The 24057-nt window shown below is 45.2% G+C and overlaps 1 protein-coding gene across 1 annotated transcript in view; it reads left to right on the forward strand.

The window, feature by feature from the left end:
* The first annotated feature begins 446 nt into the window (after positions 1–446).
* SPRTN (SprT-like N-terminal domain) overlaps positions 447–24057 on the forward strand; it is a 32706-nt gene continuing 9095 nt past the window's right edge. Inside the window, exons 1-4 of the mRNA XM_088474462.1 lie at positions 447–824; positions 11885–11984; positions 14824–14952; positions 18052–18319. Of these exons, the coding sequence (XP_088330588.1) occupies positions 532–824; positions 11885–11984; positions 14824–14952; positions 18052–18319 (790 nt within the window). The 5' untranslated portion in view covers positions 447–531. The remainder of the gene's footprint in view (positions 825–11884; positions 11985–14823; positions 14953–18051; positions 18320–24057) is intronic.

Raw genomic sequence — 24057 nt, forward strand, 5'->3', positions numbered from 1 at the left:
ATATACAAACACAGTAGAGCCTAAGCCTATGGGGCATATTCAATTGAGCGTGAGGTTTAGCGAGGTAAAAAACCCTGTGTCCCTCGTACCCAATTTAGGATTACCGCAGGTATGCTTCCGATACCCACGGTATCCAATTTAAAAAAGTGGTTGCAGGGTTTTCAGCTCTGAAAACCCTACGCCACGTAAAAGAATTAAAATTAAAAAATGTCACTTATCTGCGAGATGTTTGCTATTCTCGCCCCCAAGTGCATATGCTTTCCCTATTATAGTGGACAGTCGAATAGAGATCTTGCTTAACAGCTAGCTGCTCTATTTCAGATCGTCCACTAGGGTGTGCCCCAGTTCCTGATATGGCCGATGAACACTCAGCCTGAATAAAACCTAAAGGCTCCTCTAGAGGGCACTGTTATAAGTCCATTCGTCATACATTTCCGCCAATTAGAGCGCCCCACGTCATATGCCACTGAAAGTTCTGATTTCCGCCCAAAACATCCGTTACTCATCTAGTTCCCGGTGCCGGTCACAGCCATGGACCAGGCGGATTACCAGCTGGCTGTGCGGCTGCAGGAGCAGTATAACCGTGAGCAGGAGACAGAGGCTGCCTGGGCCCCTATCCCTGACTATAGCTCCGTGTACTGGCAGCCAGATAGGAAGGAGACTGGTGACTCAGCCCGCCCTGGGGTCATGTCAGTGGTGGACCCTTCCTGGGAGCTGCTAGACCCGAGTCCCGACATTCATGCCTTGTTCCTGCAGTTCAATGACACGTTCTTCTGGCGGAAGCTGAATGGGGTGGAAGTGAGGTGGAGCCCGAGGATGACACTGTGAGTGCTGAGTTACTGTGACTCTTTATTCCTATTTCTGTGTATAGCAGCAGCATATTCCCAGCACCTTATACACAGTAACCTCCATAGCTGTCCCTACTTCTGCTTACACCTCTGGGAGCAGCACAGGAATCCCCCCTATACACTGTGAGTGCTGAGTTACTGTGACCCTTTATTCCTATTTCTGTGTATAGCAGCAGCATATTCCCAGCACCTTATACACAGTAACCTTCATAGCTGTCCCTACTTCTGCTTACACCTCTGGGAGCAGCACAGGAATCCCTATACACAGTAAGCAGGGCTCTCTTACCTCGCTGCCTGTCTTATTTCCTAGTCTCATTTTATTACTGTTCCCCCAATTGTAAGTGCAGCAGTGTAATATGCTGGTCCTCCATGAATATGACTGCTTAATTATTTCTTATTCTTTGAGCCTGATAATGCTGCTGCTGACTAACAATAGCTGTCCATATTTCTACATCAGGGTCCATAGGGTATCCACAGGATACCTTGGGGTATAGGCGATGACGTCAGGCATCGGGCACCATAGAGTTAAGTTTTCAGCCTCCCAGGATGCACTAGGGTCCCCCTCCTATACCCCCCCAAGCCAAGGCATTCCAGTTTCGTTGGTGCCCGGCTCGGAGTCGGAGCACCTGTTTAGAGGGGGGCTAAGGATAGCCCCTGAAGTTTTCTTCAAGGCAGCTGTGGCTGCCCATCTGGACGTACAGCATGGACAGTCACTACTGACGTCCATGCTGTCTTCCCTACACCCCCGCCGGTACCAGAACGCCGGTACTGATCCGGGGATGCTGGTAAGCATCTGGGGTCACAGCTAGCGGTGACCCCAGATGTTTTGGACCATGGCCGGATTCAAGGGGGCAGCAGGTAAGCAATGGGGTCCCGCGGTGGGTCCCCGCTGAACACATGGTCCAGAGTCCCCAGGCAGGGGGCTCCCTGGGGACTGGCTGCAGCGTGGAGCCAGGTAACCAACCTGCGCTTCCACTACCCCCCTGGGACAGCGGACCGCAGCAGAGCGGTAGCGCTGCGGCTTCCCAGGGGTTAATTGCATGCCAGGGGAGTGTGCCTTCCCTGTACACAGCCGGCGCCTCCCCCACTGCACACAGCCCTCTCTGCACCTGCCGATTGGCCCTGTGGCAGCGCTCCTCCCCCAGGGCGGCCTCCTCTCTGTTCCTCGGTGGCCATCTTTGCAGAAGCATGGTGAACGCTGCTGGAAGCTGCTGATCGGTGGCATCGTGGTCTGGGTCCCCCGGCATACCTCTCCTCCGTTGTAACAGGTCTGTGTATGCAGCGCTGTGTCCTACCAGGCTCTGTGTCTGCGTAGTTGAGGATCAGCGCTGATAGTGCAGGGATTAATTTCTTTGCATAATATGTGACTTCTGCTAGCGTCTGCTGCCTGTACTTTCACTTTCTACTGTCAGCCTTTTCACTGTCCCTGCTCTTCTTCTGCTAAAGCTCTTGCGGTGCGGTGCTTGCAGGGTGGTTCTCCCACTATACTAACGAGTATCAGTGAGAAGGGCTCACATACTTACCATCATGTCTGAGAGTGAATTTCCTCTCCAGCTTCTGTGTACTACGTGCAAGGTACCAATAGCGGAGGGGAAGGGTAACGCGGACAGTGTTTTTTATTGGCGCAACCAATTACTGTCACGGCTCCGGTACAGAAACCGCCATGGGCTTGTTTCGCCAAGGCGCCTACAACCCTAGTGGGCCAGTTAGCTCCGCAAACTGCGTTCTCACAGATGGGATTGTCCCAGCAGTCAGTGATGTCGTCACCCATGCAGGGTTTCCCGAGACAACTGATGGTACCCCACAGTCTCCCTATTTCCCCTCAGGTCTCTCAGGAGCCTGCGTGGGTTAATTCACTGACAAGTTCTGTACAGCATTTGTCGGACGTGTTACAAGGGGAGTCTGTGTTGCGGACGGTGGCGTCTCTGTCCGCTCCTTATGAGGATGACGACCGATGATGGGGAGATTATGGATCTTTCTGACCAAGAACCTCTCCGTACTAAAGAGTCGGACACTAAGTCTAAGGTGTATATTCCTGGCCTTATTCGTGCAGTCTGCACAGCTTTAGTTATTGAGGATGATGATCCTCTGGTGTCCACGTCCAAATATGCCTTTTTCAAGGATATTAAGGGGGACGCCACAGTGTTTCCTCTTACGGGTCAGTTAGTAGACCATTTAGAAGAGGCGTGGAAACACCCTGGTAATCGGTATCTGCCTCAAAGACTCTTAGCGGTGGCTTACCCGTTTGTGGACAATTATTTTTCTAAGTGAGAATCCCCTCCTCAGGTGGATTCTCATGTGACAAGCCTAGTCCGAAGTGCCACATTGCCCATGCCCTCCATGTCCTCTTTGAAGGATGCTACGGACCTTAAGGTGGAGATCTGCCTAAAGTCCATTTATTCCCTCGCGGGGGGGCATCCAGACCGGCTATGGCCGTATGTTGGGTAGCCAGAGCTATGGAGCGCTGGGCTGATAGTTTGGAGGCGTCTTTGGATTCTGACTGTTCGGCTGAACAGGCCGAGTTGGTAGGTAATCTCCGGGATTCGGCCACTTACATCAATGAAGCGGCCTTGGATATTAGTACCCTCACATCTCAGATTTCTTCGGCAGCTGTTGCTGCTCGTCGCACCTTATGGTTGCGATACTGGAAGGCGGACGCTGATTCCAAAAAGGGATTGGAAGCTTTGCCCTTTAATGGAGAGGTCCTCTTTGGTCTGGATCTGGACAAAATTGTGGCCACGCTGGCGGCAGCCAAGTCTGCATGTCTCCCGTCTGCTGCGGTCCCTTCCAGTTCGGGTACGTCGTCCTTTCAGCCTTATAGGGCCCAGGGTAGCCTAAAGCACAGTCCTTTCCCCGACAGGCTGGCCCCAAGAAATCGGCCAAGCCCAGGAAACAGGCCTGGAGTACCAGACGTCTGGCCCCTAAGTCTGATGACAAGCCTGTGGCCTGACGGTCCGGGCCTCCCTTTGGGGGATCCCAAAGTGGGAGGCCGCCTGCTGCAGTTCGCCCAGTAATGGTCGATAACTACGACAGACACTTGGGTTCACAAGGTGGTTTCTCACGGGTATGCCCTCTCCTTTCGGCACAGGCCCCCATCCCGATTCTTCACCACGGGTCTTCCCTTAGACCAGAACAAAGCCATGGAACTGCGGAAGGTTTTGCACACTATGCCCCAGGCTGGAGTTATAGTGCCTGTTCCATTCTCCCAGAGGGGCCAGGGTTTCTATTCCAATCTATTTTTGGTGCAGAAACCCAATGGGTCGTACCTTCCGATTCTCAACCTCAAGGCCCTCAACAAGTCCTTGCGGGTGCCACGGTTTCGGATGGCGACCCTATGGTCCATCATTCTGGCGCTGTAACCTGGGGATTACATGGTGTCGTTGGACATACAGGATGCTTACCTGCATGTCCCTATTCTTTTCTTTCTTGTTTGCAATCCGCAACGATCACTTTCAGTTCCGGGCGTTACCTTTTGGCCTGGGGACAGCACCACGTGTATTCACCAAGGTTATGGCGGTCATGGCCGCGTCCCTGCGGCTGCAGGGAGTCCGCATGTTGCCGTACCTAGACGACCTTTTGTTGGTAGCAGGGTCTCCAGACCTCCTTCTACGCCACTTGGATCTGACGATTACAGTACTGCAACGGCACGGCTGGTTGATAAACTGGCAAAAGTCCACCCTGAGCCTGTCTCAGAGGATTCTGCACCTCGGAGTCTTATTGGACTCCAGTCAGCAGAGGATCTTTGTGACGGGGGAAAAGATCTCTGCCTTGCAGTTGAGGGTGCGCAGTTGTCTGCAGAGTCGTCGTGTGTCTGTACACTCGGCGATGAGGTTACTGGGCTCCATGGTGTCAGTATTCGACATGGTGGAATATGCCCAGTTTCACTCCAGACCTCTGCAGCAATTGATCCTGTCCAAATGGAATGGACTGCCTCAGAGTCTAAAATCCCAGATGATGGTGCTCACTCCGGAGGTTCATCTGTCCCTTGCCTGGTGGTTACAGACGACCCATCTCAACAAGGGTCGTCCATTTTGGGTGACGAACTGGGTCCTATTGACAACGGACGCCAGCCTTCGGGGCTGGGGAGAGGTTACGGGTCCACACTTGTTCCAGGGCAGATGGACGGAAAAGGAGCTTCCAGTAAACATCTTTGTACTCCGCGCCGTTTTCAATGCTCTCCAACAGGCACATCGGGTTCTCCAGGGTCACCCCGTGCAGGTCCAGTCGGACAACGCCACCACCGTGGCCTACATAAATCGGCAAGGAGGAACCCGAGGTCGGGCGGCACTCGTAGAGGTGTCCCGCATCCTGGTCTGGGTGGAGCGCAATCTCCCGGCCATATCAGCAGTATTCATCCCTGGAGTCCTCAACTGGGTGGCGGACTTTCTCAGTCGCCAGGACGATCATCCGGGAGAGTGGTCTCTGCACAAGGACGTCTTTCAACTTCTGGTGGACAGGTGGGGTCTTCCAGAGATCGACCTCATGGCGTCACGGCACAACAACAAGTTGCCGGTGTACGGGTCTTGCACAAGAGACGAAAAGGCGTCTCTGGTGGATGCTCTGTCCGTCCAGTGGACGTTCCGGTTTGCTTATCTCTTTCCTCCTTTTCCCTTCTTCCACGGGTAATCCGGAAATTCAAACAGGAAGGAGGGACGCTCCTGTTGATAGCTCCCGCGTGGCCCAGACGGCACTGGTTCTCAGACCTTCAGGGTCTGTCCATGGACATTCCTCTGCGGTTGCCGCTACGGCTGGACCTACTGTCACAGGGTCCTTGTCTTCACCCGGACCTGACTCGGCTGTCTTTGATGGCGTGGCTGTTGAGACGGCCATGTTAAGGTCCAGGGGGTTTTCCAGCTCTGTAGTACGAACTATGCTAAGAGCTCGGAAACCATCTTCTGCAAGAACATACCATTGTGTGTGGCATACGTTCTTCCAGTGGTGTCGGCCGAGAGGTTATGCACCTCGGGAGTCCCGTCTGCCTAGAGTGTTGACTTTCCTACAGGCGGGACTAGACCATGGGCTTCGCCTTGCTTCTTTGAAGGTGCAGGTATCTGCCCTATCTGTCTGGTTCCATCGTAGGATTGCTACAATCCCTGATGTGCGCACCTTTATGCAAGGTGTTCTTCGAATTCAGCCGCCATTTGTTCCACCGGTGGCGCCTTGGGATTTAGCTGTGGTCCTGACGGCTCTCCAGGGACCGCCGTTTGAACCACTGGGCTCAGTGGATCTTATATGGTTGACAGCTAAAACAATTTTCCTTCTGGCCATCGCTTCGGCCAGACGTGTTTCTGACTTAGGGGCTCTATGATGTAGACCCCCTTTCCTGATTTTTCATGGGAACAGGGCAGTGCTGCGCACTCGTCCTGATTTTCTTCCTAAAGTTGTTTCACGTTTTCATATCAACGAGGATATCATTGTGCCGGCTTTTAACTCACCTGACCTTTCAGTGGGTGAGGCCACTTTGGACTTTGTGCGGGCCTTAAGGATTTATGTTGACCGCACTTCTTCGTTTAGGAAGTCTGACGCCTTGTTTGTCCTCTATGGCTTCCGTAAAAAGGGTTGGCCTGCTCAAAGCAAACTTTGGCTGGTTGGATCCATATGGCAATTACAGAAGCTTTTCTTCATGAAGGCCTCCCGGTTCCATCCTCTGTGAGGGCTCATTCCAATAGGTCTGTGGGTCCTTCGTGGGCAGCTCGACGTGGTGCCTCTGCAGTCCAGATCTGCAAGGCTGCCACATGGTCCTCTGTCCATACCTTTGTGAGGTATTACGCATTTGACACCTTTGCGCCTCAGGATGCTTCCTTCGGGCGACGGATTCTCCTTTCAGCACAGGAGCGTAACCACACTTGAAGGATACTGCTTTGGGACATCCCCAAGGTATCCTGTGGATACCCTATGGGCCCTGATGTAGAAAATGAGATATGATAAGAACTTAGCTTTGTTATCTCTTTTTCTACGAAGTCCATAGGGTTCCACAGGACTCCTGCCCAGTCACACCTGTGCTGCAGATGGGCTTTACTCTGGTCACCGGTTTTTCCGTCTCCCTCTGGTGAGACTGTGATTCTTGTGTGTCCAGATCTTTTTTTCTCTCTCTTCCTTCTCCTTCTCCGGCCTATGGCTTGGTACGTAACTGAGATGCCTTGGCTCGGGGGCGGGGTATAGGAGGGGGACCCTAGTGCATCCTGGGAGGCTGAAAACTTAACTCTGTGGTACCCGATGCCTGACGTCATCACCTATACCCCAAGGTATCCTGTGGAACCCTATGGACTTCGTAGAAATAGAGATAACAAAGGTAAGTTCTTACCATATCTGATATTTTTCTCATCTTTTGTTATTGCGCTACCTTTGTGTATCTCATTTCGGTCATTGTTAAATTCATATAATTGTATGTCATTAGTTTTTTATGATCTCAATGTACAGTGCTGTGTAATATGTCAGGTCTTTGTAAACAAATAATATAAATTTGTCTGTACAATGCAAATAACTATTAATCTGGAGTGCCTTAAGAGTGTTTAATTCAATCCGCAAACATGACACATTGCTTATTTATTGTTACGTTGTGCATTATGTTGCCCATAGGCACAGAATTGTTAGATCCTCACCACATAGTGTAAAAAAAAATAATGCAGCAGAGTTTTTTGGATGCTACTGTAAACTGGTATAATACTGGTTTAACACTACAATAACAGATTGGCCAACAGACCGATCGGACGTCAGAGCGGCCGATTGGTAAGCTATACACACTTACCAATCTGATTCTCAATATGTCTTTGCTGACATCTCAATTGGGTGGGGATTTATGTTTGCCCACCTAGTTAATGCCAGTGTCGTCCCTCCCTGCAGCCAGTGTATGGGGGTCGGTGGGTCGTCTGTACGCAGATGCACCGATATATTTTTCAGATATATCGGCTGTGCTGCAGGGCCGACCTGATACTGTATGTCTGTGAATTACGTCATTCACAGACATATCGGGTGTACACACCCGCCGATGCACTTGCGTTATATATAATTAGGCGATCGAATAATTTATTGAGAAGTGTTTACCTAGCATTAGTATTATCTTGCGGTCATTGCTGTGAAATGACACCCATTGTACTCAAGTGAAATCACTGGTTACTAATACCCCTTTCACATCGCGATGCCGGGTCGCACCCGGGTCTTTGTTCACGCATCCATCCTGAGTGCGACCCGGCTGAGACCCCATTCGGACTGGCCTGACCCGGCTTATTGCTGGTTCGAGGATGTCGCCACCATCACATGCTGATCTGGCGCTTGGAGATGAAATCATCTCCGATCACCAGCTCTTCCTATGCTGTGAACGGACCCGAGTCGCATTGACCCAGGTTACCCGTTCACACTGTATCGCGAGTCGGGTTGAACACTTGTTCAACCCTGCTTGTTACCAGGGTTGAAATGCCGGATTATTTCAACCAGGCCCTTTCACACTGCACAGTAACCCGGGTTGCTGCGAGTTCACGTGCAATAACCTGGGTTATTGCAGCAAAGTGTGAAAGGAATATTACATATGTCAATGAATTACCCAATGTCAAAAGTTTCCATTTCTTGAATTGTATTAAAGCTACACAACTGTGTCAGCAATTAGCCATTGCGGTTTGCTGGAGTCTGGTGCCTTATAAGCACCTCTACGCAGTCAGTCTTACATGACCATCCACAATAAAAAGTTCCACATCAAGCTATTCAATGGGAGTGTAAACAAAGATTCAATTCTTACCATGCATGGATGGCTTTTGCTGAAGTTCAGTCTGGGGATGTTGTCAAAATGTCAACATGCATAATGTTAACATATAACATGTCGGTGTGTGCATAATGTTGACATGTTCATAATGGACTGGCAGTGGAGGATTATAGTTAGACTGTGGAAGGGAAGGTTAGTGTTAGGCTACTGGAGGGTAGGATAGGGCTAGGTGCTAAGGGGAGAGTCAGGGGATAGGCATACTCACTGCTGCAAGTGCTGCTGGAACCGCTGGAAGTCTTCATCAGCTGACCAACGGACCCACAAGACATTGCTGGAGGCATCGTACCCACTGTACCAGGTAACTCAACTGCTACACCACCAGGGATGTTTTATCGACATTCTAGTCATGATGAATGTCAACCTGGTCAATATCGACATTGTGAACATGTTGACATGACCAGGTTGGCATTTTTAATGTCAACAAAACATACCACACCTGCAGTCTGAATATCTAAGCATGTTTAATCTTCTTTGTAGCAAATGTGCACATGTGATTACACAAGCAATCGGCTGATTGTTGCGTTCAGCGCATGCATCGCAGTGCGCATGCACTAACCAGCCATTGCGATCGGGACTGCGATCGCAGTGGCTACGCAGACCCATCCAGAGTGATTGACAGGAATTGCCATTTGTGGGAGCTCATGGTGGTCAATGGTCTGTCAAACGCAGGCTTGCCAGTGCGTTTGAACACCGTTGCATGGGCGTGCATAAATTATTCACTGCGATGCCATGCACAGCTTGAGTATTCAGAGCGTCCGATGAAGTTAGCAATTCCTGAGTAAGGACGGAGCTTGTGCAAGTGTGCATGAGACTGCGATGGTACCGGATGTTACGATGGTTTCGCAGTCTTGCTAAAGATTACGGGTGTGTGTAACTTAAAGTGGGCGTCCTTATGTTGTGCTGTGACGGCATAACAATCTCAGTGGATTAGCGATTACACTACTGTGTGTAATCGTTATTGCAATCGCAGTTGCGATCCGTAATGATCAGGCCCTTAGTACTTCCTATCGGATTACTGGTGTTTGCTGGGTAATTGTGTAATTCACACTATTTATGGATGTTAAACAAGTCATACCTCAGCAGACCTGAAAACAAAGGTGGAGTGAACTGCTACTCCTCCTGCTAATGTATATCAAACTCTGTAACATCTGGCATGCAGGGCCATTGGCATTCTATTCTAAAGTTGGCAATCACCTAGAACAAGTCATCTTAGACTGTGGTACTTGTACCCACACGGCTACTTATACCCCTTTTACACCAAAATCCCGGGTCTGACCCGGGATTTTTTACCTGGCTTAGACTCAGTTTCCACTGCACCCTCATCCCGGGTTTTTCCCGGGTGGCCTCATTTTCCACTGAACCCGGGTAGGCCCAGCAAAACCTGTGGATGTCATTAAAAATGGCCTTTATTATTATTTTTATTATAATAAATTTTTTTTATTTATTTTAATTCTTATTAGTTATTTTATTTATTTAATGACCTTTTTTAATGACCTCCTTTATTCAGGCGTCTCCGCTGGTCTCTGGGTGATTACATCAGCAGCCAGCACCCTGGAAGGACTTTTGCAATTACCTGGGTCAAAACACCAGAGTAATGGTGCGTACACACTGGGCGATAAAGTGGACGACTGAACGATAACGTTATCGTTCAGTCGTCCACTTTATCGTCCATTTTTAAGCCCAAAAAGATTAACGATGACGCGCGTTCCCGCGGGTCGTTCGTCATCATCGTTCATCGGGCTGACATGCAGGCCAACCTGACGATCTCGTCAGGTTGCTGCATGTCAGGGAATGGGGGAGATGACGCGCGTTCCCGCGGGTCGTTCGTCATCATCGTTCATCGGGCTGACATGCAGGCCAACCTGACGATCTCGTCAGGTTGCTGCATGTCAGGGAATGGGGGAGAGAGCCCGGCGCTGAACGATATCGTTAATGATATCGTTCAGCGGCTGTGCTCAATGTCATAAACGACATTGAGCACAGCCTGCCGGGGACACACTAGACGATATCGCTCAGGGAGCATATCGTCTAGTGTGTATGCACCTTAAGAGCTGTTTCTACTGCAGTGTTACTAAAAGCCCTGCTCGTTACCTGGGAAGTAATCCTGGGTCAGTAGACCCGGGATCTTTTCCTTGGTGCCGTTTCCACTGAGCCAAGTTTCGGGTAGCCTCTGCAATTACCCGGGTTTTTTAGGCAGTGGAAAAGGTACAAAAAAAGGTTAATAAACACTACCTACAGGATCCTGACTGCAGTAATACAAAATGTTTTTACAACACAAAATACCAAAAACAAAGAAATAAAAATGGAAATTTCAGCACTTGAATAGGGTACCAATGTCAGTTATTAAACTTTTTGTTGTATAGTGCCATCATAATAGTGCTATCATATTCTGTTGTGCCTTCCAATTGTGAACATAAAGTAATAAAATGAGACTGGGGAATAAGATACTGACAAAGGGGTTAATCATATTAGGGTGTGAGGGGCCCCTCGCAGCCCATTCTTGCTCCGAAATTGCAGATTTTTGTACACAGCCGCACTTGTGTTACGAGGGAACTCACTCCTAGAAGGATTAACCCCTTAGGGAGACCTTGCTCCCAAGTTTATAATCTATAGGATGAATGTTTATGTATTGTATCAAACTAATAATAAAGTAAAATTTGTGGACTAACGTCTATGATATTGTTAATAAATGCCAGAATTCCGTTACTTATACTGGGCATACACAAAGAGACATTTTATCTGACAAGCTGAAACCATCAGATATTGTGGCCATGTACTGTGAGATACGTCACAGTATATAGCCACAATATCTGCGTTCCTCCTCTGAAGGAATGGAAAATATTAGCGGGTAACCGCAGCAGCGCATACACTGCTCAATGCATCCAACCAATCATCTGCTCTCTCAGACATTCTGGACATTTTCGGTCACGGTAATACACCGTTCAACGATTGGCTTGATCAGATTATCATCGATCGGTCCGATAAAACAGTATATGTCCAACATAAGGAAGATTTACACACAAAAAATAACATTCGTGAAATACATATACACACTTTTCTCATGAATCAACTAGTTCAACACAGATAGCGGCAATCACAAATGAAGTGGGAAGTCCAGGAGCAGTGCATTTGTACATGACTGAAGGGGTATGATGATTTTCTGACAGCACTGAATACACGCCATGTTTGTGTCCTCTTTAAAATGAGCACTTTGCACCTTCTCTTATACAGTTAAATAAAAGTGAGCGTAATTCAAATGTGATTTGTGTTTATTCACCAGATGTGCAGGAGTTTGTTGTTATGAAGGCAGAGGAGGCTTGTGTTCTATACGTCTTAGCAAACCTCTCCTGATGTTAAGACCAAGGAAAGATCTTGTAGAGGTAGGTTTATTTGTGCTGTTAAATAAGCTTGTGCTAGAAGGATGGATCGGTGTAAATCATTGCTTGCACACCAGAATGTACATGATTGCAGAATTTTGAAATAGAAACTTATCACATTCATGTGACTAATATTTAAAAGACCCTAAAAGTTACCCCTTACATCCTTTTTGGGAAGCAAATACTGGGTAAGCTTTAATCTGAGTAGTCATTTGAATTTTCGGGAAATAGGAATGCAATGCTACAGAGTTGTAGCCATAGGAGGAACTGTCCTAGAAATCTAGGACACACTGGAGCACTAATAATATCACACCCCACTTAATACATGCTGCGCTACCACCTAGGGAGGGAGCATAGCATTCTAGTTTCCTTGGGCTTTGTAATTGGTCTCACAGCCCTGGTTTTCAGCTGGGACTGTGTGACGTTGTAAAGGGGGTTTAAGCAGGAGGACCAATTCGAATGGTCCATCCTCATTTTGCAGCTGTTCTAAAATGGTGAACAAAAATGTTCAATCACTTACAGTTGCACTAGATCTTTCATTGCCTACATTTGTTATATAAACTTACATAAGTTAAACCTTTTTATTAAGATGTTTATAATGTATGTGGTACAAAAAACTGACCAGACTAATAGATAATGTTAGTTTCAATCTTATAGTGACTTCAGTTAATTTATCATTCTATGATAAGCTAATTGAAGCCACTGTAATACTGGAAACAAGAGACTCTACTAATGAGGTCTTTTTGAAGTCTGTATATAGAGCATATTGTTTGCTTTGGTGGAGTAGGGTATTGGTGTACACTTTAACTACTGCAATACTTTAGTACATCCAGGACTCCAGGGAGAAACTTGTGGATGGCTCACAGTTTTCCAGGTTGGTATCTTTGAGAATCATGGGTTTGTCACAAGCTGCTGCTGCGTCTTGTCTGACAATAGTGCTCTGGGCGGGTCTCTCAGGCCCATTGCTAAGAGACCGGGATGCCGGGCTGTCACTCTGTGAGGTCCTCCTATCTGGCTGCTCCGTCATCTCCATCCTGTCCCGTTTGGATCCCTCTCCTTTTTTACCTCTGCTGAGTCTCTGCTAGGATGTCGTCTATAGCGTTCATTACGTGGCTTCCGGTTCCATGTGTGGTATCATCCTCGTGGTGTGTTCCAGTCTCTCCTGTCTAGCTTGTATCCTGTCCATCCCTACCGTACTGTTGCATATGAGGGAAGTTAATATCTATTTATCACAACAGGCTCAGCCTCACTGCAGTGTTCAGGTGGACTACTTGTTTGCAAACTTAGTTGTCTCAGTCGCACCGATGCGTCTGAGTGGACTCTTTGTTACCAACTTTACTGCTGTCCCAGTCGCACCGCTGCATCTGAAATGACTTTGTTACCAACCTTACTGCTGTATCAGTTCCACTGCTGTGTCTGAGTGGACTTTAGTTATTACATCACGGCTGTCTCAGCCGCATCCCTGCAAAGTACACCTCAGCCCTCAAGGCTGCAACTTGGTCACAAGGTCACCACTCCAGTCAAGTATACATCAGCTGTCAAGGCTGCAACTTGGTCACCAGGCCACATTCCAGCCAAATACACTACAGTCCTCCAAAGTTTCTTTATCAATTGATCCACACCTCAAATTATGAGCTTTTTATTCCTGATAAACCATTCTTACTGTGAATCTTCCTAGAGATTCATAACAGGGTTATATATGATGGAAGTAGGGAGCATCTCCAGTCCGCTCTTTGCATGCTATACCCACGTGTTTGGGGAAGGGGATGTTGAGACATTAAAATAGGATATTAACTGTAGTTCCCCTTTAATGCTTGTAAGACTACATATTGGGATATTTGTTTGAAATGGTCATTGCCTTTAAATTTTACAGACCAGCAGTCTGGTAATAAATGTTTTCTCAAGGTGCAAATTTAGTCCAAGTTCTATGTTTATTGCACATAAGTTGAAGGGCTAATCACACATGTGCGAAGATGCACTGTAAATGCAGTTGTTGTTTCATGCATGTTGCAGCACAGGTCATCAGTATTGTGACAGAATTAGGCATGATTGTTGCTACTGGCTATATTGCTCCTGTTAAAATTATAATGTTCACTAAGGTCCAATGCTACGTGTATTGGTAAGTGCAGATATAACCTTATCACATGCACCATATCTGCTAACAAAACAATGACAGTAACTGCTAGGTATTGAATGAAATATTCCAAGTTACAGGCCTCCATTGATGGGTGTATCTGCCAAACTTCTGCAGCCTTATCATTCTATCCTGCATCTCTGCCCTTCCCTCAAAGAGCCCGTTGTCACCTTGCAAATGTACTTTTTTCTGCCTCTTTTTTTCTAAAGAGCACTTGTACTATGGACAGGGGCTAGCAATCTACAAATCTTAATATTACATGGCCCCATCCACTGTAATGACCAGACTATTTATTTCTTTTTCTTTACTGCACATAAAGTTAAGTTAGAGAGACTATAGATCTGTTTAATAATCTAGATTGCAAGCTCTTCAATAAATCTAATAGCTGGGTTAGAGATTTAGAAGTTTCCCCTCACCCACACGGGCATCTGTTGCCCACCATATCTTGCCAGTGTTTCCTCTCCCTAATCTGTTATACAGACCCCAGGGTGGGTCAGAGGGAAATTTTTTAATTTGTTACCCACCAGAATATTATAAGGGGTCGGTAGGCGGAGCAGGGGGTCAGAACCGAGGTGGGTTATGGGGCCAGGCAGACACTGAGGTGACTCACCATATGCTGGGCCCTTTACTATCATTGTCTATAAAAGAATTGTGTTTAATGTCTGTGTAATGGTTATCATAACTGGCTGGTTATTTTTTGCATTTCAGACACTTCTGCACGAGATGATTCATGCTCTTCTGTTTGTTACGCACAACAATAGAGACCGTGATTCCCATGGCCCAGAGTTCTGCAAACATATGAATCGCATAAACTGTGTTACTGGTGCTAAGATATCTGTAAGTATGTACGCCATCTTTTTGGATACATGTATGTGAAATTAGAGATATAAGTAGAAATCTTAAAGAATATTGGGCTTAAATTGCTGAAAGCCTGTGTGCCCGTTTATGTATGCTAACATAGCTGTTCATACCGCTTAGTGTTTATTTCACACCACTGAAACTCTACAAGATAAACAGTAGGACATATTCTGTTCAACCTACTGTAAGTGTTCTCCCAGGAAAGGCGCTTTTATATATCAGATATCATATGTTTGCACACAAGCATCCGATTGCTATTTGGATAGCAGATTTCAGCAAAATTAAAGCTGGAAATCATTCAAAGGTTTATATTCTCAGACAGATTGACAAATGATCACTGATAACTAAATATATATTAAAAGTTGAGTCTCCCATATCCAAAATGCTTGGGACCAGGGGTATTTTGGATAACGGAAGATTCCGTATTTTGGAATATTAGCATACCATAATGAGATATCTTGGGAATGTGATATAAATCTAACACAGAATGCATTTATGTATTATATACACTTTACATGTAATTTTTTATCTTTTTTTTTTTTTTTTTTATAATTTTGTGCCTTAAACAAAGTTTGTGTACATTGAACCATCAAAAAGCAAATGTGTCACTATCTCAGTCATGCTAAAAATATTCTGTATTTCGGAATATTTGTATATGGGAGGCTCAACCTGTAATATCATTATAACTGTCATAGGTGTTCAGGAGCTATTATTTTCCGTAAGTCTAAGCATATAAAGGCATGACCATAAATCTGCAAACTGGGTTGGTCCATGACTATTTCTGAGGGCCTAATTCAGGGATGTATGTAAAATCTCGCAGTGCCACAACAGTTGCAGCATGATTGACCTGCTGCTGGCCATTGGAAGCTGCTGTGGGCAGCGTTTCAGAAAATGTGGGCGTCTGACCCATTTTATGGGCGTGCTGAAACCAGTAGCTGCATCTTCGTGATTTACTTGGACATCCTGAATAACCTGAGGGTTACTGAGATGTCCGATGTTCTTTGGACGCAGAAGAGGGTTATCTTTTTACACAAGACCTCTCCTGTGGCTTTTGCATATATTAGCACAGACGCTGCATACAAAGACGCAGCGGCTGTTACTTTAGCATTTCTGAATCAGGTCCTGAGATTGATTGGAAAAGTCTGTATAGGAGCACAGGGAATGCCCTATTAGGTTGCATAATATGTGGGTAGGTGTTGATGGTGTCGTGGTTCTAGTGTAGTTGGCCAGCATTATTGTTCCTACATAAAACTGCCCCTTTAAGATGTATTTTCTAACCTGGTGAAGTAAAGATGTTACACCGCACCAGTGATTCCAGCAACATAAAGGGTTAATTTAATTTATTTTATTTTTTTTGTCGGAAAATATTGTAATGCTGCAGGAGGCATCTGAGGAGAAAAGATGTCCCCTGACAGCATCGCAGATCTGATTCGGCTGTCTGAGTAAGCCTAAGCTCTCTCAGAATGACCGCTAGAACTGCTCAGTTATCCTGGTCTTGCCACTCCCAGAAAATGGGGACGATGCCCCCCATTTTCTGGAATGCTGGTCGGCCATCCCATTCCCTGCCCCTAAACGTCTGTGGCTTTGAGGCACTGCGAGCGTACTCACAGATAGAAAACCTCTCATGCGCAGTTTCTGCACTGTGCATATGCAGGTCTCTCAATCAGACTTGTGCGCAAACCATCGCACACAAACCGTCCCTTTGTCCTATATTCTTTAATGTTCTAAATAGGTATATGATTGATAAACTTGACCCAGACAATTGAAGTATGGTAGTGAACATTTTTGCTATAGCTGATATAACGTTTGTAAAATGATGTTCCAGAGTTAACCTGAGACTTGCCATTTGTTAGAATATTTTTATATAGCACCATGGTTAATTTGTGAATTGGAATATGGTGAAAAAAGTTCTTAGGTCCTTTTTAAAGCTTCATAAATTGTTTATATACAGAGCTCCACTAGTGCTCAGCATCCTGTTCCCTATCCTAAAGTATCCACTGTTCCAACTACCACACGTGCATTTTTATGTAAAGCTGGGTACACATCAGATGATGTGTACCCAACCTGACGTCACGGACGACTGGACCCAGCATGCGGCAAGTGCATACGCACTTGCTGAAACCGGGTCTGACGGGTGGAGGGGTGTGCCATGCTGCCGCATGGCATCGTTAGCGACATCCCTGTCATCCCTGCAGTAGGGCCGATGGGGGATGTAGCTAATGACCCGTGGGAGCACGCATATCATGGGTACACACTAGACTATGTACCTGATATGTCGCTTCGATCTGCGGGACCATACGACTTATCGTCTAGTGTGTACCCAGCTTATATTTTTACTCTCTTTAGTCTCCTGTTAGAAGGGGTTTACTTCACCATTTTCTAATCTTCATGATCTTCTTTTATTATGATGTTGTTATTCACTTTCAATCCAAATGGCAAATTGTTTTCCTAAATTTAACCAAGAGAACTGAGAAGAGGCCAATGAATCCTATGTGAACTCTTATTCAGGACAAACTGGTATAGCTGAGATCTTTACAGTATTTTTATTGATGAATATGACTTGTTTTCTAATAGGACACATTATCTGGGAATGGTCCTGTTTTAGTACTGGTCTGGCAATTTCTGTTTTTCTCTGTTAACTTAGATCAACCTAGGTCCTTAGTAATTTGAGAAAGCTTAGCAGAGATGGATAGTAGCTTGCTGGTAATCTCCAGATGTTCAACTACGCACTGAATTTTATTGTGAGTAGTTTTTTTTTTTTTTTTTTTTTTATTATTATTATTATTATTATTATTATTATTATTATACAAGTCACATGGCAGTCTATTATATGGTATTTACATTGTGTCTACTTTTAAATTCAACACAAGTTGGTGTAATGCCATGAAAAACCAATGGGTATGGCATTGACTGACTGACAAAATAGGCAGTTTACCGAGCCCTTGAGATAGATTTTTCATGCAACCAATCTCAAAAACGTAGTTTACCATTTCTGCTTTTAATCTTTATGGACTTTGTCCCTTTTTATGACATTATTTTATGTGAGTTATTTTCTCAACTTTTTTTTTTCTTAAATAGGTTTATCACAGTTTCCACGATGAAGTAGATGAGTACAGGAAACATTGGTGGCTCTGTAATGGGCCCTGTCAGAAAAGAAAACCCTACTTTGGATATGTAAAACGTGCAATGAACCGAGCACCATCATCCAATGACCCGTGGTGGGCTGAGCACAAAAGCACTTGTGGAGGAACGTTCACAAAAGTGAAAGAGCCAGAAAACACTTCTCGTAAAGGCAAGAAAACGAATGAAAATGAATCTCAGCCCATGAAATCAATGGATGTTAAAGGTAGCTAAGAATTTTTACTAAAACTTTTGAATATTGAAAAGTTCACACACAATGAAAGATAATAATAGATTGTGTAACCCTTTCAGCGTTTATTTTTTTTCATTTAGGAATTGTATTGTGTATTCTGTGTAAAATGTTATAGTATTGTTCTGCTAAGAATTCTATGGCCCGTATTCAATTTGGAGCGAAAAGCCGTTTTCGCGTGTTTTTGGCGAAAACTTTTCGCTGATGACGTCATTTTCGCCTGTTTTGGTTTTACCCCGTATTCAATTTGGAAGACTTTTCGCCTAGGCGGAAATTCAATGCAATGTATTAGGCGAAAAAGTTTCGCCCATGAATAGCAGGAGGAAAAAAGTGCAGAATTGGGGTTTTGGGGTGCAACGTTGCAGGAACCCCCGTGCAGTCTTCAGACAGTCCCCCCAAAGGTAAACTGTGTCAAATTTAAAAAAAAAAAAAAAAAAACCACTTAAGGACACCCCAAAAAAATCACTGAATTTGGGGGCGATGCGAAATAAAAAAAAGTTGGGGGACAAATAAAAACTAGCGAACTTGACTCTGGGGGGGTCCCCAAGTATGCCCCAGGTGTTTTTATCATTGCAGGTGCTTGCGGCAGGTGGATTTTTCACGATTTTTTTCAGCTTTAGCAACTTTAAAATATGCTGGCCCCCATTTCAAGTACCCCAAATTTGCTTGGATAAGTTATTTTCTGCAAAAAAAAACCCCAGAATACTATTCTTCACCACTTGTACAAAAACACTATTTAGCAGCTATTGAGCCCGTTTAAAAACACTTTGAGCCCGTTTAAAAACACCAAATACCTTCAGCAAGCCAAATCGGGGGGTACCATAGTGAACCCCCATGTCAGAGCATCATTTGGGGGGGGTCTCCGGCTGATTTCCCCAAAACTGACAGTACTTTCCGCTTGTTTAAGTTTCGCCAGGTTTTATTTTCGCCTACCTTCAAATTGAATACAGCGATACGCGGGCACGCGCACAATACACTTTTGCCTGCAAAACAGGCGAAAAGTGCGGGAGGCGAAAAAGTATCACGGCTGAGCTCAAATTGAATACGGGGCCTATGTATGCTCTAACCGCACTGTGAGACCAGCGTGTGTGTGTGTATGTATGTGTGTATGCGTGTGTGTGTGTGTGTGTATGTATATGTGTGTATATATATATATATATATGTGTGTATATATATATATATATATATATATATATATACACACATATATATACACATACATACACGTGTATGTATATAAGGTCTTAGCGACTGACTAATATAGTGAAAATCAATAAGTCACAAAAAAATAAATGTTATGAGTGCTGTATAAATCATATAAAACAAAGTGTGTGGAACTAATAATTTATTACATAAAGCATACACATAAACAATAATAACGTAATAGTTAGCCTGTATGTGCTACAAAAGGCTCTCACAGTGACCCGTAGGTCTGTATAAGTACAGCAAGCGTATTTATCGAAGTGCAAAGGTGCTTATAAATAGTTAAAAACTGTCCTTAAGATACACTAGATAAATAAATACATATATAATTCAGAGTTAATATAGCAATAAAAAACAATTGATAGTATTAGCACAGGAGAATAATAGATGAAGAAATAAATAAAAACTTCAACAGGTGTTCTAAAAACTCTCTAAAAGGTATAAAAGACTCAAAAATCATATGGTGCTTATCTTAATAGTTCATTAGGCAAGAAGCAGTTAACCCAACGCGTTTCATCCACCAGGGACTTCATCAAGGGGTCCCTGGTGGATGAAACGTGTTGGAAAGCTGCCTCTTGCCTAATAAACTATTAAGATAAGCACCATATGATTTTTGAGAACCTCTTATACCTTTTTAGTGTGTTTTTAGAACACCTGTTGAAGTTTTATTTATTCTCCTGTGCTCATACTATCAATTGCTTTTTATTTCTATATTAACTCTGAATTATATATGTATTTATTTAGTGTATCTTAAGGACAGTTTTTAACTATTTATAAGCACCTTTGCACTTCAATAAATACACTTGCTGTACTTCTACAGACCTAAGGGTCACTGTTAGAGCCTTTTCTAGCACGTACAGGCTAATTATTACGTACTATTTGTTTATGTGTATGCTTTATGTAATAAATTAGTTCCACACACTTTGTTTTATATGATTTATACAGCACTCTTATAACATTTATTTATCTCTTGTGACTTATTGATTTGCACTATTTATATACGTCAGTCGCTAAGACCTAATATACCTACACATACTGTTCTAAGGTGCAATCCCAAATGCTCCATTCTATTTGGTCCAGCTGACACCCTTGATATTTAGGGAGAACGTAGCACCCATAATTTTGCACAAATCTATCCACATTAATTTTATCTATTGACTTAAGTTGGCGCCGGTACCTTTTTTGTTTCTAATATATATATACACATATATACACTTGCGCACACTCTATGTAGACAAAAGTGATGACACCACTGAAATGCATACCATTGCACACAAGTTCCAATGGCCACTAATTTGGCGGTTTTGACAAGAACACTTCGTAGGGACGCCTTGCGGTCCTACGAAGCCACAAATGTGTTTTTATCAGGACAGCAATGCCATCTGTCATGTTTCCATGGCGACGCTGGACTGGTATACAGAAAATGAGGTAACCTGGATGGACTGGCTATCTCAGACTACAGATCTTAACTCCATTGTGAACCTCTGAGATGAATTGGAGCATCGGGTGCGTTTTAGGCCGACTCGACCTACTTAAGTGTCACAGTGGGTCACTGTACTTAAGGAGGAATGGCAAAACATACCACCTGCTGTTATCCAGGAACTTGTGGACCGTTTACCAAGAAGGGTGTCTGCAGTAATCACTGCACGTGGTGGACCTACAAAGTACTGACGTCAATAAATTATCCGAAAAGTAAAAAATGGAAAAGTAACAAGGCGCTCAAAAACTAGCAGCCACTTGCATAAAGGAATACTGCGAAAATGTCTGTAAATAATATGCTGAAAACAAATGCAAATAATGGCGCTCAGTCACGTTCCATCAATAGGTAGAAATTCAAAAAATGGTGATTCATACCCGGATAGTCCAAACTTATATGTTAAAAGTCCACCTGAACACTGCTTTCTGATTCCACTGTGTATTACTGTGCAGATGGAAAGTACCTTTAAACCACAGATTCTGGTGGATCCAGCGCTAAATGAAATACAAACACAGAAAAGACAACATTGCGTAGTCTATATATAAAGTGTGTACTTACACAATTTTTTTTGCGCTATTGGTCACTTAAAAATGTATCTTAAAGTTGTATGGAATTCACACATGATGCACTGGGCCTCTCCCTATACCCCGCCACCTCAATTTTGTTTGGTGGCCGGCCGGAGTCGGGTCACTGTTGCGCAGTGAGGCTGTTTAACAGCCCCTGAAGATTTTCAAGATTGGAATCTACTAGCGGACAGCCAGGCCCGGAAACCTGTGCTTCCACCTAGACCAGCCTGGGACAAGTACTGGGGCGCACTGAGCAAAAAAAGAGATGCTGAGGCAATTCTGGTGGACGCTCTGTCGGTATGGTGGACCTACCAGTTTGCGTACCTGTTCCCTCCCAGCCTCCCTGTTTCCTCGAGTCATTCGGAAGTTCAAACAAGGAGGCACAGTCCTGCTGGTGACTCCAGCGTGGCCCAGACGGCACTGGTACTCGGAACTGCGGAGTCTCTCCATCGACACTCCATTGCTGTTGCCTCAATGTCTGGACCTGTTGTCTCTCTCAAGGTTCTTGCCTTTACCCGGACCTGGGTCGTCTATCTTTGACGGCGTGGCTCTTGAGACATCCCTCCTAAGGTCTAAAAGGGTTTTTCTAGCTCTGTTGTAGATACTATGATCAGAGCACGTAAACCAGCCTCTGCCAGTTTACCACAGAGTGTGGCATACCTACTTCCAATGGTGTTATCCCAGAGGTTATGATCCCTGGACATTTCGGATATCCGGAGTCTTGGCCTTCCTTCAAGAAGGTTGGGTCTTGGTCTCTGTTTAGCCTCGCTGAAGGTGCATGTCACGGCTCTGTCCATATGGTTTAAGAGGAAATTGCTCCTCTACCTCCATGTCTGGACCTTCCTCCAAGGTGTTCTCTGGATTCAGCCTCCCTTTGTCCCTCTTGTGGCTCCTTGGGATTTGGCTTTGGTACTTAGGGCACTCTATTTGAACCCCTGGCTTCAGTGGATCTCAAATGGCTTACAGCTAAGACTGTTTGTTTGTTTTTCTTCTAGCTATAGCTTCTGCCAGAAGAGTGTCAGAGTTTGAGGCACTCTCCTGTCTCTCCCAATTTCTGATATTTCACCAGGACAGGGCAGTGCTTCGGACTCGCCCTGGGTTCCTTCCTAAGGTGGTTTCCAGTTTCCACATTAATCAGGAAATTGTTGTGCCAGTCTTTCAGTCTCCGGACATCTCAGCAGGTGAGGCCTCTTTGGATGTGGTGCGGGCCTTCAGGAATTATGTGGACCGTACCAGTTCTCTTCGGAAGTCAGACTCCTTGTTTGTCCTCTATGGATTTCACAAGAAGGGGTGGCCAGTCAATAAGCACACTGGCTAGATGGCTGCGCATGACGATCTCTGAGGCTTACACTCAGGAGGACCTTCCTGTTCCACCCTGTGTTACCGCTCATTCTACTTGGTCTGTGGGTCCCTCGTGGGCAGCTCCCCATAGAGCCTCGGCTGTTCAGCTTTGTAAGGCTGCCACGTGGTCTTCTGTCCAGACCTTTTTTTTAAGGTTCTGTGCATTTGATACCTATGCCTCTCAGGATGCTTCCTTTTGGGCAGCGGATTCTCCTTTCAGCACAGGAGCATCCCCACCCTTAAAAGGACTGCTTTGGGACATCCCCAAGGTCTCCCTGTGGAGCCTATGGACCCTGAAGAAGAAAATTAGAGATATGGTAAGAACTTACCATAGTTATCTCTCTTTCTTCGAAGTCCATAGGGTCCACAGGGCAGCCACCCGACGCACCTGGCTTCAGATGGGCTTCGTTGTAGTCACCTGTTTTTCCGTATCCTTCTTTGTGAGAATGTGATTCTTCAGTGTTCCAGACTTTCTTCTCTCTCTCTCTTGTCCTCCTTCGTCCTTTGGCTTGTTACAAACTGAGGTGCCTGGGGGTGGGGTATAAGGAGAGGCCCAGTGCATCCTGGTAGAGAAAAATGAACTGCGTGGTGCCTGGATGTCCTGCCATCAGATAAACCCCAAGGTCTCCCTGTGGACTTCGAAGAAAGAGATAACAAAGGTAAGTTCTTACCATATATCTGGATGTGATCTGCAGATATATAATTATGTAATACTCTGGTTGCAGTGTTTTACATCTATTCACCGCTGCTCTGCTATGCACAGCAGCGTGTAAGGTGGGGCTTGCCAACCCCCCCTGCTCCCCTTTCATTATGGGACACTGTGGCCCATGGATTGGATGGTATGATTTATCTATATGTCCATCTCATATCTATTTATCGGTCACGTATCTATTGATCACATATCTATCTAAAGGGGCAGACTAGATGGGACAAGTGGTTCTTATCTCCTGTCAAATTCTATATGTGTTCGAAACAATATGTATGCAAAATGTCATAATCTGTTATGTGGAACCTGTTATTTATTGTGGGTACATCTGAGGAAATATTGTAGTGTAAGGCTTGCTTAGGTGGATATTTGTGTTGCTTGAAAGGCAAGCCCGTTTTTCACTTTTTATATGTATTTCACC

Source organism: Taudactylus pleione, unplaced genomic scaffold, assembly GCF_031769625.1.
Source record: "Taudactylus pleione unplaced genomic scaffold, aTauple2 ptg000154l, whole genome shotgun sequence".
NCBI lineage: Eukaryota > Metazoa > Chordata > Amphibia > Anura > Myobatrachidae > Taudactylus > Taudactylus pleione.